Here is a 14,324-nt window from a genome sequence, read left to right on the forward strand (position 1 = left end):
CCACATTTTACCAACTATGTATCTTAGTAACAATTTAATTGTCTGAAAACTTGGTATAATAATTAACAATAATATGCATTCACATTTCTCAGCTCATACAAAAATTTCTACGCTTATCCTCAACCAATAGTCTGATTGATGATTCAATAAATGATTATTGAATCATCTCAGTAACAAATTATTGTCAGCACACTCAGTGTAATTGGTAACAATAATATGCAATAACATTTCTCAGTTTTTACAAAACATTTCATGCTTATCCTCATTCAATTTTCGTTATTGTGATAAGTAGTTATTTCAAATCTTAAGTACAACTTTTGGATGTATCAATCTCAGTTGATTTTGTGTAGTCACTTCAAATTAATTTGTAGGTGTGATTAGTGCATATATGTGGTTGACAAATAAATAATACAAGATAGTATAGATTGAGAGGCTGAAATGAACGGTGCGTTTATTCAAATTAATATATCATAGTTCACAGTTCACAGCTAGTGCACGACTCCCCCGATTCACCGCCTACTTGCAGTCTGCTCGGCACTCCATTCCATTACTGGCAATTCACTACTCAACCATGAACTTTGCACGCTCACAAATAAATGGCAGCCAGAGTTAGAGCTAGTGCGCTAGTGCATTCTCCAACGATTATTCATTCTCAACCTATTATTTTACTCTACTCCATTCCAAGTTCCGTTGGCAGTGTAGTGATTCTCTCCTAAACCACTTCACCATAAGCTAGCTTGTTTGAGAGTGAGATTTTTTAATTTTTTTTCGGTATTTATTTTATTTCTACAGAAAAACACATATATCAGGAGAGAGATAAACCAAGGATACCTTGTACTTTTCCTCCCCTAAATTCAGATAACATTGAAAAGTCCGAAATAGGGTTATGTTTTTTTGGGTTTTCACTTTTTATTTTAGGTTTTATTTACTTCCATAGAAGTTATTCTGTTCATTGAACCAAGTGGAACATGAATTGTTCAAAAAAGGAATATTTAATGTTGATCACTCTTTTAATGCAATAATAAAAAAATGATGATTTGTATTTTTTTAAGTAATGTTATTTCCAATGAAGATTCAGAATAAAATAAGTATGAGAAAAATCCTATAATGATTACATTTCTCATTCTATAACCCGTCATGTATAGTATGCATTCACCAACAATGTTTACAATGTTTCACCAACTGCAGACAATGTTTACTTTCTGCCAGTTCAAGTAGTTTATCACGTTGAATATATTATATAGAAATAGATTTATGGATAAACGGTGGGATTAAAGTCTTCAATGATACGAACCCTATTCACCCTATTCAAGTCTGCATTAAATTGATGTAACAAGATGAGACATCTCATTTTAATAAAATTCAACATTGAAAAGGAAGAAACGATAACATTTTTCTATACATCACTAGCATTTTATGAATTTAACAAAACATGGCAGGAGTAGAACGGGAAACGGTAGGCCTATGTCTCTCTCTACACAAAAGATTTGCAGCAACTCGGTCAAAAAGTATCTTGGATGACTTGGGCTACTACTGTAGTAGTAGTTCCATCTTCTTCATTTCGGGGTTTTATAGTTTCTGCTCTCTTCTTCCTTGTCTCATCCCATCTGTGAGCCTGACTGATTGGGAGTTTTACGATGGATAATAAACAACCAGGTGTATGAGAAGGCTTCATAGAAAACTTGTCAGAAAGAATGAACAAGAGAGAAAGAGAATCAGAGAATTATAGAGGCAGAGTGGAAATAGTGAGTTGGTCCAGCATGGCATTGTTTTGTATGCTGGTGCTTTTTGACACTGCCAAAAAACAGTTTCCCTTTGCGTCCGCTGCGCAGCGCTACCTGTCACCATGATTTAGGATCCTTCGCTGCCTTTACGATTTTGACCTTCTAGGAATTTTATTATGACCACGTCCAGATTATAACTGTTCAGCGTTTTTCCGACTTGCGATTGCTAAACTTTTATTTGACATTAAGCTAAATATACATCAGCAGTAAACCTACTTCCACCATTTCTCATTCTTCATGTCATATTATCGCTTACATCCTTATCACCTCTTTGTGTCTCCATTCCTTCGTCTTAGTTAGTACAGTACTCTTCTACATGAAGAATATAATATTTCAGAAATCTCTTTTCATGGTTTTTCCTCTGTACATCATGGGGAATATATAAAATTAATGCTTCATAACTTGCTGGATAATGTGTGATGTATGTGGAAATTCATGTATTAAATAAGTGTATCTGCGACAAAATATAAAAACGTTATTACCGAACCCATCTAGAAATCTACGAGTAGATAGGAGCTTCTCCAGTATACATGGATGCATTCATGATTAACTGAAAAATGCATAATAGATTCAAAAAGGAATTCATATCAAACTGACCATTTATTACACCTTGCAGAAACTAGTCTCTCATCTCTCAAAGAAACCTCAAACCTCAAAGAAATTTGAAGGTTAAGTGTAAGAGAGGGCCGACTGCGCCCTAACTTCGCCCTCCCAGGTATAAAATAAAGGCAGTCATTCTATTCTATTCTATCTCTCAATTTCTCTGAAATAACAAATTCATATATCATTTATAATTGATATCTAAATATCAAAATCCAGTCCCAAGTGTGGGACTGGCTCAATGATATTGGTTGAGAAATGGAAAGTATCATTGATATCTCAATTTCATATTTTTAAGATAACTCATCATAACTGAGCTTTGCTACGTTCTTGAGTGATGCATTGATGTGAGTTAGTAGCTTGGTGAACAAACAAATGTGGGAGAAAAATGATGCGACCTCGACTTGACCTAGACAACGTTATTCAATGTTGGAGTGAACCATCGTGCAGAACTGCAATTAACTGCTTAATTGTCAGGTGTTTTCATAATCACTATAAATCCACGCATCAACCGAAGAACACTATCCTTGCAAACAAAGGTTTTATTATGTTATTACTCAATTTTTCTGTGATTCAGTGTCTTGAGAAAATTGTCGGTGTCCATAATGTCCAGTGTTTCTGTATCTTCAATTTCAAAGCCAGAATGATTTGGCGATTCATCTCTTATTTATTCTCTCTGGAGTTTATTATTTTAAAAGATAATGTAAGATTGCAAAACACTTTTTATGAATGTTACACTTTGTTTTGAAGTGTTATGATTTGTTTTTTATTCATTGTATAGTATAGATAAGTCTTGACAGTATAGATAATTATGTAATAAAATTGGGAAGAAAGATTTGTAAATTGATATATAAAAATGTTTAAGGCATCAATCAGGATATCAATTATTAATGGAAGAGGATTGTACTAGAGAGTACAATGTGAATCGACAGTAAAATTTATCAAAAAATAGATTCAGAAATGGAATATCATTGTAATAACAGTTCAATGTATAGTTGAGACCTTTTGAAGTCAATGTAATAGAGAAAAATATTATATGAATTACAAAGTAAAGTGCATAGTCATGTTAACCTTCTTGACCTTGACCATATGTCAGAACAATGCAAGAAATATGGTTAACATTTGAAATTATCTTCATTCAACAAATATTCCCAGCAGATCTGAATCATGCACGTATCTTACCTCTTGATTAAATTCTATTACTTACTACTTACTCACTCCTCAGCTTACAGGTCCTTACAACCCTTGCCCTCCCTCACATAGTCTCTCCATCTGTCTTGATCCTCGGCCGGCCTCCTCCAGTTACGAACTCCAAGCGTCCTTGGATTGCGTTCCACATCATCCATCCACCTATTCTCGGCCGAATTTTTCTTCTTCTGTTATATATCCTCTCCTTCCATGTATATTTCACTACTCTTCCATTTCCCTTTCTTAACATATTTCCCATCTAATACTGCCAGCTTTAATAAACCGCACAATGACTTCATTGTTTAAGAACTGCTCTATTTCAATTTCTTTTATTCCTCTCCAGAGACCCATTCTCAAAAACAGGGCCCACGATTCTTTTTTCAAAAACTCTCAGTCTTTGCATATATCCAGCAGTAAGCAAGCACCCATGTTTCCGATCTGTAACAAGATTAAATTTTATAATGATTTCGAAATATCTTCATAAGTATAGAATTATGCTAGAATAAACTATCCATGCAAGATACCAGAATATTTAAGAGAACTTGATAAACACGTGAATAAGAAATAGGAATGCTCTACAAATTAGAACAATAGAAATCCCAGTCCCCATACATAACACTGGAAAACTATACTAATTCACAGAAATGCCACTATTTACATAAATGTATTACAACATTTCCAAGTTTTGACAGAACTTAATGAAATACTATGAAAGCTAAGTTTCTACTCCTCTTTCTATCTTTTCGTTTCATTTTCGTTTATCTTTTTCATAGCCTTTGTTCGAATTCGAAATGTTCTTCGGTACAGCAGCAATTTTCCTCTTTCTGCAGCCGATAGATAGTATTGGCATTGTGAATAGCATCTGTGCTGGCAATACATTTGCGTGTATTTAATATTGAGAACGTGTTGGATAAATCTAGGAGAGGCTAGAGACCTCGGCAGCTCGGCACCCCTCAGCTCTCTCAGGCAGGCAACAGATCAAAGCATAGAAAACACATTATTTCGTGTGCGTGTTGTTGCTGCCCTGAGAGTACGGAGAGTACCCAAGTGGGCAGAGGCTGAGGCAGAGGCAGACTCAGTTCATGAAGTGAAGTATACTGATGACCGAAGATCATTGATGATAATGAACTAGCTAATGGCGCTCGATATACATGTATACTGAACTGCAATAATATATCCATGTCCATTGATTTAGTGGCTGGCCAGAACGGTACAGACATGACCTCCGCATAACACGTCTGCACGAAAACATAGCTCTCTCACTCCATCCGAATCACAAAACTATTTCCGTCTCATTCACTTGTATTCTCATTCGTTTTTAACCTCTTTACTCTCTTTTGCTGTCCGTAATTAATCAATATCATTTTTCAAAATAATAGAACTGCTCCAGAAATATGTATATTGAACCAATATATTTTCATTGTCAAAGAGATAATAGAACTCACTGTAATTATGAGCTCAAACTCAAAGAATTAAAATCATCTCTGCACTTTAATATCATAATAATATCGAGTGACCTGGCTGGCTCAGGTCTAGTGTCAGAGTTGATCAGGTCGCAACTGATCAATTTTAGGGCCCCCTGGCATGACTTAACGACCTATTTATAATAATAACATAAATTTATGGTCGATCCTTTCTGTTGCTTTTTTATCTGGCATATGAATATGCATAATGAATTAGCAAATCCCTATGAATTGGCATAATCCCCTAGGATGAAGTAAACTAGTAGTTCTGTGAACAGTAGACCTCACGCAGTATTCTCATCCACAAGTAGGCTACCTGATTGAAACTATAGACCTTATGGAAATACAGCAATAGACTGGCTTCTCCACACATCTGTGTAATCACTTGTCAGCTGATTTATGATGAATTTTTGATGAAAGTCTGATTATGCTGAAAGTCAGCTGATTATGATGAAAGTCTGATTTTTACTCTAATATTGGCGTATGAAGGAGGCTCCTTTTTCCTTTTATATTATCCTTGAAATGCAAAATTTCCAAAAACCTTGTATATACGTCGACGCGCAATTTAAAAAGGAAAATACCTGTCAAATTTCATGAAAATCTATAACCGCGTTTCGCCGTAAATGAGCAACACATAAACATTTAAACATTCAAACATTTAAACATTAAGAGAAATGCCAAACTGTTGACTTGAATCTTGGACCTCACTTCGCTCGGTCAATAATAGCCCAGTCTTAGCCAATTACTCTCTAAAATTGAATGAAAGGAAGAAGTGAACTAAAAAGATATTTATTCCTTTATTCGAATTTGTATGTTGCATACAATTCTTATCCACTAACATTGTGTTAAAACCAATAATGAAACTATAAGTAGACTTATAGAATGTACTCCATACTTGCTCATCAGGTTTACAATTCTAACTGTTAGGAAAAACTGTTCGATCCCTGAAATTAGCGCTGATTGTTCATTCTCTCACGCCAGCATTATTCGTTTATCGATTTCATAGATGAGCGCTGAGCGTAGTCCACATTATTAGCGATTTCATCGTAGCTGAAATTTGTGTTTAATCTCAGGTGATCATTAATTCGTTCTTTAAGGTGCTTGTAAAACGAAACTCCCACACTAGTAGTTGCGTGTGAGAATACTGTATCTACAGTCAAATTTCAGGTGCTAACACGAAATACAAATGCGAACTGCACATCTTTCTTCTTCCCTGTTGCTTCCCCTTCTATTTCTCTCTTTTTCTTCTCCTCCGTTCAACTTCACGAATATTAACTCTTAATTCTAAATTTTGTGTACATGTTCTGCCCTATGAGTTGACTCCAAAAATTGGCCGATAATTTATTTTGAACAGTGAAGCAACTAACTATTCACTGCCTCCCTGTCTCGGACATGCAGTCCTGCGTGATCGAACTGTGTTACTCACCAACTTCCAATATTCTACTGAAAAAGTTCTCTCTCTCTCACTCTCTCCCGCTCTCTCACTCACTCTTTCTGCGTGTAACAAATTGAGTTTTTCACAACTCGCTCACACCTCTCCTCTTCTCCTTTTCTACCTTTCTTTATGTTTTTAACTATGCAACTTCAATCAGGACCTGCAATTTCAGGTGTAACTGTATGCCGAGGATGTTCAACTGTAAATCTCTATTCGATCGTGAAGCTATTACTTTGTGAAATTCCTTTTTTTCTTTTGGAATTTTGCTGTTGAATCTTCTTCATTTACATCGTCATCTTTATCGTCTTGGCTGACACCCCACTTACAATAACTAACTCTCTTTTCACTCCTCATCCTTTCTCTATTTTTCTTCAGCCTCTTTCTACTACTTCCTACTACTCCCACTTCGTTTCTCACAAGCTATTCTTTTTCTTTCATTCTTCTATGATTTTACTTTTCAATTATGTTCATTCTTCGTTCTCAGTCTTTTACATGTGCGCCTTGGCTATAAATTCGTCTTTTTCTTCTACTGTAGACTATAAACATTTTCATATTTGAAGAATTTATAATCCACTTATTCATCATTTGCAATCCATTTGAAACCTCTTAATTGTATCAATATTAATTATTTCACAAATAAGATTAAAATTATTATTATTTTTGTGGTATAAATAAAATACAATAATAGATATTTTACAATAATAGCAATGATTATTTACAATAGTAGATATTTTACTAAACATTCAACAAATAAGATGAAACACATTATTGAGTTTGTGGTAAAAAAAAAATATATATATATTTTTCAATCTCCCAAGATTGAAAAATCTCAAGATGACGAATCTCACTTTTTCGGATCTCAAATAATTCTTGTATGAGGTTAAATGGTTTTGACAATTTCGTCGATATCTCCGAATCACGTGGTTTATTCATTTGAAGGACGATCCATGTATAGGTTCCTTCGCATCATATAGGTTCAGTGCAGTAATAAAACTTGCGAGTTTTAATGAATGGTCGATGCTCGATTCTTGGTTCTTTGATAAATCGAGCTCTCGTGAACTTGCACAAATTAGTGCCGCGGCGGATTCATCGTTCTTCAACAGTGTAAAGGTCAGCACGAGTTTCATGACCAATATTCTTCTTATTTTCTTTTATTTCTTCTTGCAGCAGTCAAATTCTAATGATCAGCTATCATGGCTGCCGATACTGACTCACTGTCACACACTTTTTTCATCGATTGAATAGTGAACAGTAACTGGCTTTACACAATTTATGAGGACACAAGTATTTTATTTACACAATTATTTAAGAATTTATAGGGACGGCAAAAATCGTACGTCCAAAAATGTATGTGTGAGTGTGTGTGACTACTGGCTTTAATGTGTTCTCAGGTTAGTGAACATAAAAGGAACTGAAGAGACAATTATTGTACAGTAAAGATTGAGACTTCATTGAAAGATTCAAAGACTTCACGATTGTAAATGAGAAGAAACATTATCAGTTGGGTGGCTTAGTTTGATGAAACTCCCTGAGTATTCAGTTTGTACCACTTCAGATGCCACAAATTCACTGTATGCAGCATTTATGTGTTCCAACAATTTTGATTTTATGTCTTGATCTACTGTATTCAAGATTTTGAAGGTGGTCAGTACTTCTCACCACCTAACCTTGTTGACTATTATAGAATCTTCGATTGGATTATTGAATTTTTTCTGGTTCATACTGTATTCACTTGTTGTGATAAGTCTTCATCTGATGCCAGCAGAACTAACATAATATTCCATTCTATCAAAGAGGATCAGAAGTTGAAATATAGATTATATTCTTCTACAGTATTACTTTATAAAAATAATGATTCTCTAATAATTGGTAATGCCTTCTCATATATCTGATTCGATCACTAGGGATACCTGTCATTTCTTCTGTTAAATTCACCTCAACCAGAAAATTACTGAGAGCAGAGATTCCTCTACTTAGATATGTTTCTTGGGGATGGTTGAAAGGAAGCTAGACAAGCGGTCTAACATTTAAAAATATTTTCACTTGTAGATATTTGAATGCTTGAGTTGATTCTCTTCTAGCGTTGCTGTCATCAACTTTTAAAACTACATCTACAGTATAATCTGATTTTTTTCCATCCAATCTAGCAGAATAAAGGCCACAGATGGTTCGTTTCTGGAGGAACAAATTCAAGTTTCAACATCGCAAAATGATGGGAAACTCTTGTTATGCCATCCAAAAACTTGAAATGACAAAATTAATTTGAATGATTACAATACAAATGCTCCTTATTGTAGTAAATTTTTGACAGACTCCAACTTTGAAGATGTATTTCCAGAGTAGCCAACTCATTCATTTTATGCTCTACAGTTATCATCTATCTCATCCTCTGTACAGTTGTATCCTCTGTTGATTTATTCTTATCATTTCATTGTATTCTTGTAAAATTTAGTTGGACTATTTCCATAACTGATCGAGGAATTTGAATTAGCACACTGACGCATTGGAAGAAATTAGACCATGCATTTCTTTAGTGCGTTAACTGGAGTAAACTTTTGACAGACTACAACTTTGGAGATGTATTACAAGAGTAGCCAAGTCATCCATCTTATCCTCTGTACAGTTATCATCTATTTTATCCTCTGTATAGTTTATCCTCTGTAAATTTATTCTTATCATTTCATTGTATTCTTGTTGAATTTAGTTGGACTATTTCTACAACTGATCGAGGAATTTAAATTAGCACACTGATGCGATGAAAGAAATTAGACCGTGCATTTCTTTAGTACGTTAACTCGTTAGTGATTCCGCTGGGAAGCACATTAGCTATACAGCCCACGCATTGAGATTCAGATTCCGATCGATTAGAAACGAAAATGTTTTTCAAATTCAAATGAAACCCACACGTCCTTCTCATAAATTATTTATCTCTATTGGCTGTCATGAAACACCTCTCTTCAACATATGCACTCTCAGCTCTGAGGCCGCTGCTAACTCTTTCTCACTCTCTCTCTCTCTGCCTCAGTCCTACTTGGAAGCAGATTGCAAATTTGAATAACCTCGTTCTATCCATAGGATGCAGTTGCTTTTATTTGTGGCTCCGATTAGGTTAATGGATTGTAAGCTTAATTAGGATTTCATTTACGAACCAGCAGAGTTGGAATTTTATTCGTGAGAATGAAGCCAAAGAGAGAAATTTTGATCTTTTGATATTATTATTTTGACTGCATTTTATCGTGGTCGTTTTCATGCTTACCCTCTGCTTGAATGTTGATATTCCATAGATTAGAAATCATGATTATTTGAAATGCCAACTTGATAATTTGTATTGGATGTTTCCCAAAATATCTGCCATTGTCACTCCGTCACATAAATATTTTCTCACACGAATATATTGAATCTAATAAAGATAATTTGAATAATACAGACATCTCAGTTGGATGAGAAGGGATTCGAATAATCACTAAAAATTATAATAGTGATGTAATAGGTGAAATATATTAACTGTAGTATACTGGAAGCATGTTCAAAATTTATGTAGTATATTGAATTGATCCAAATTTATTCAAATAAAGAAGTCATAATGATGAAAATAGCATGAGTGGCATGAATAACACTGTATTTGAAAACATTGACGAACTGATTCCACTCTGAGTGACTCAGGTCCAGGCATTTAATTCCAAGCATGAGAGATCTGTATTTTTTATGTGAATAGTTCTAATTTGTTTAGTTAACGATAGTTTCAACTTGTTTGTTGAAAAATTGTTAGTTTGAAAAATTTTCAACATGTTTGTTTAGTATGGTTTCGTCAACAAGTGCATCGCGATTTGTCACTGGAATACAGAGAAAAGTAGATCTTACCTTTTTCATACTGATCTGTTCTTATTTATGGCGAAGTTCAAATATCTGAGCAAATTCTTTGATTGAGGCGTGGCAACATATCGTCGTAAACAATACCAGTGCAGATGATGAAGATGTATGAAGAAATAAAAGCAAAAGAAGTCTGAAGAGATCTGGTGAGTTGTGTCTTGTGACAGGGTTCAATGTGCAAGGAAAAGGATACACGCAGCTTCTCTCCTCCTTCTTCTATTTCCTCTTTATTCTCTTTTCTCTATCCGCGTCGGAAGTTCTCCACCGTCCCTCTTTGTTTCCTTCAAGTATTTTTTCGTCTTCCTCCATTGCTTCGCAGAACCATTCGAGATCAATCTAGTCGGTGACTTTCTTTCTCAGGTTTGTCTTTCCTATCCTCGTTTCTCCTGTACCTTTGGATCTAGCTCCTTCGTTTTATATAAATATTCTATGATCGCAACGACAAACATTTTATTCGACGTCAGTTCAATGCGGATAGCTGCCTTTTCGCCGTGGTCTATCTAATTTCAACACAATACTTCCATTACTTGTTCCTGCCTCGGCTGAAAGGGAATTACCCTTGGCCTTTGGTTAATATGCCGAGCCTGTTGAATTGCTATTACTGAGAGGGTATTAAAGAGTGAATGATCCCAGACGTCTAGTCACTCTATGTTCTTTGTCACGTAGCGTTTCCTCCCTTTCCCTTTACAACCTTCTTTCTTATTCCTCGACTTTATTCGGTCGTCGTCTCTTTGTAATCGTCTTCGTGAACAAGACCAGGAGGACAACTGATGCATTACAAGAATTTAGTTTATAAATCGCCATCTGAAATTCAAATATGTGAACGACATGACAGGGCTCTCGTTGGTGATCTTCTGCGGAAGAAAAAATGTCTCCGGTTATAACCCGATGGGGATATTGAAGGCGATCTGGATACAAAGAGTTGGTGGTTTCTCACATTATAATCACTTACAGATAAAGTTCTCACATTTCAAATGGAATTCCATCGAAATTTTGTTGTGAAAATGAGAATCAGTAGTCAGTATTGAAGCTTTTTTGTATGAGAAGCTGTTTGAAGCTATTATTTACGAGAAGCTAAGGTAAGACGACGTATTCTTGTTTGAGAGAAGATTGAATTTGTCTATTGATAAGAAAATAAATTATAATTGAAAGTTTGCCGGTGTAGCATACATGTGTCATCTTGTAGCCTGCATCAAAATATTTATCGTTGATCTGAAATAGAAAAATATTTGTCTGTAATTCAGTGTATCTATAGTTAGTAATATCACATTCCGTACAGTCCCATTTTTCCATTTCTCCTCCTAGTCTTCAAAAACCAATTGAAAAATATTGCTTCTCTGAAAACCATTTTCTATATTTATATTTTTCATATTTTCGTAATATAATCATATTTTTTCGGTTCAAATATATACCGGTATCTTTTTCAAGTGATTAATTTTGTCATTAGCGCCGAATCTTATTTTTGCTTATTCATTCCTCTCTAAAACACACACTTTTTCTCTGTCTCTAATGTAAATTAGTGTATAAGTCAGTATATACTGTAACATACATAAAAAAGAGCTCTAATCTAATCTCTCTCCACCACTTCTTTCTTCATATAGTACCTATCCTCTCTGTGTACTCTAATTTTATCTCTCCCACTACACGAATATCGCCATCACCGAACTGCAAATTCAGAGATTACACAGTGAAACTTGGAAGCTATTTGTGTCATCAATCGGGAGCATAAAAAAGCTATTACTAATTTGGATAGTGCCTCCCACTCATGTCACCCAACCAACAATCGTCCAAATATTTGAAGCCAACTGCAAATGGACTCTGAGTTGGCATTGTGCGCATGCGCAGATGGACCAATCCGCGCCATGACGATGCATACGATTATCATCTCGTAAAATGTTGTGGGGTTCTTCACCTTAGCTGCGTCCTCAAGGTCATCACGCCAGGAGCAGAGCAGGCCTAAATCCTAAATGCATCCACCGCCTCCCTAATTAACTATTTGTCTCCCTCCTTCACTTATCTCTCTATTTCATTCCTTATCCTCCTCCTACTACTCCTCCTCCTTCTCCTCCACCTCCTCATACCCTCCTTCTCATCCACCTCTTCCTCCTCCACCACCACCTCCTTCTCCTTATCCTCGTCCTCCTGCCCATTTTCTTCCCTCTTCTTCAATTCTTTACTTTTTCTATTCTTGATTTTTTCACCCTAAAACATCGGTTTGATAACTGAAATAATAATAACGGCCCTGCCGTACCTTACAAGGCCTCTCCTCTGACTTGGAAGCATTAAAATTCCTATCGGTGATTTTATCTATTTTAACACTCACATACGCACTTTCATATGCATGTATTACTGTACTTATCTCACTATACTACACTTCATATGCATGTATGCACCTTGCTTGCTTTTAGTGTTTAGTGTTGGCCACAATTATTATCAAAATATAGCTTACTGTGTGTGTGTACTTGCATGCAGGTGTCTAGAGAGCTCTAGATGGTACAGGTATCGGTTGAGATATCTATTTATCATAAATATAGGAGTTTATTTGGATGCCAGGATGTTCGCTTTCTACTTACGGTTCTCTCATACTCACACAGTTCTATAATAGATAACAACCCGTACGTATAATCTGTTTGTACACTATCTCCCCTTCTATTTTATATCACCCTTTTATCACTCTCTTACAATCCTTTTAGTCCGCATGATTTTAGAACTCTTACCTACTGTAACTCTCAAGAAATTGTAGAAAAATAGGATTGAAATTTCAGTAGCTCACCTTTTTCTTCAGTTCTATTACTGAAAACTGAATAATAAAGTTTACTACTATAGGCTAATTCATTCAGGGCGCCAATACAATAAGCTATTCCAGAGACAAATAATCAAGGTATCTTTACTCTATGGCTGTTCCTACAACTCTCTGAAATACATTCGAATTTCATGCCTTTTTTCGTTATTGATCATAAACCAACGCAAAATGATCGAATGGTCCAGCTCCTTGGAGATTAGAGTAGAGTCCTGAAATATGATACTGTACTGTGTATTATCCTGTATACAAGTAATTTACAAATTTGCTGCTCTGAATTTAACATATTATATAACATGGTTTAATATTTCATTTGTAACACCAATTTATTATTTTAATCGACTTGAAATCCACGTTTGTTCGATTATGGTTGTACAGTTGCCAGCTGATGGTGATTAGCAAGGGATTGGGAGCAGATAAGCTGCCGCTTGATAAATCAGTTTAGCAGTGGCAGCCATTGGAAGCAGACACGATTTGACGTCAATGGCTGATTGTAGTTGTTACAGTTACTCTATACTACCATGGGCTAAAGAGAGAGAGAGAGAGGAGCACTGTTCAAATGAGAGTGCAGGGAAGGACATGCTGGAGAGCCGGTGGCAATGTTTTGTTGCATAACCGCGAAGGCCATTCAATTCTTCGATCACCGGGTCCAGTGACGTGAAGGTAGCTCTTAATTGTACTCTCTCGAGCTGAAGTTTGAGTTTGTTGATGACCCTTAATCCCAAAATTCTCCCCAACAAACCCCTGAATGAAATATGTATGCAAATGCGAATATTTCTATAAATCGCACCCGCTAGAAAGGTTCCTTCTATTTTTGTTTTTGACAAGTGAAAGTCGGCACTAAGCAAACGTGTCAATTAGCAACTGCATCGTTATTTGCTCTGCTGGAAGCACCTCCGGCTAATATTGATCGTAACGTTGACGCTCGCATGGCAGCTGACGTTGTCTTGTGAGTCATTATTATATTTGTATGAAGGGTGAGTGCGGTTCAATCCAAATTGAAGCCGAGAATCGAGTTGATTGTATTGTGAAATTTAAAATTCAGTATTCAGTACAATCCAGCTGGTTACTGAGCTGTAATTTACGTTTAGTTTCGTTTCCTCATGAGAATTTCATCACATGTAATGGAAAACCTTTAATTGGATAACAAGCTGAGGTACATTATTCACCAATTCGGCCATTCC

The 14,324-nt window shown here is 35.6% G+C and overlaps 1 protein-coding gene across 11 annotated transcripts in view; it reads left to right on the top strand.

Annotated features, from left to right (window-relative positions):
- Window positions 1-14,324, top strand: part of LOC111057893 (protein grainyhead) — a 222,536-nt gene that overhangs the window by 23,202 nt on the left and 185,010 nt on the right. For 7 of the 11 annotated variants that reach the window (XM_039420401.1, XM_039420409.1, XM_039420403.1 and 4 more), the window contains exon 3: window positions 12,852-12,858. The exons of the other annotated variants lie outside the window; for them this stretch is intronic. In XM_039420401.1, the coding sequence (XP_039276335.1) occupies window positions 12,852-12,858 (7 nt within the window). The remainder of the gene's footprint in view (window positions 1-12,851; window positions 12,859-14,324) is intronic. 11 annotated transcript variants of the gene reach the window in all.

This window comes from Nilaparvata lugens, chromosome 2 (assembly GCF_014356525.2).
Source record: "Nilaparvata lugens isolate BPH chromosome 2, ASM1435652v1, whole genome shotgun sequence".
Taxonomy (NCBI): domain Eukaryota; kingdom Metazoa; phylum Arthropoda; class Insecta; order Hemiptera; family Delphacidae; genus Nilaparvata; species Nilaparvata lugens.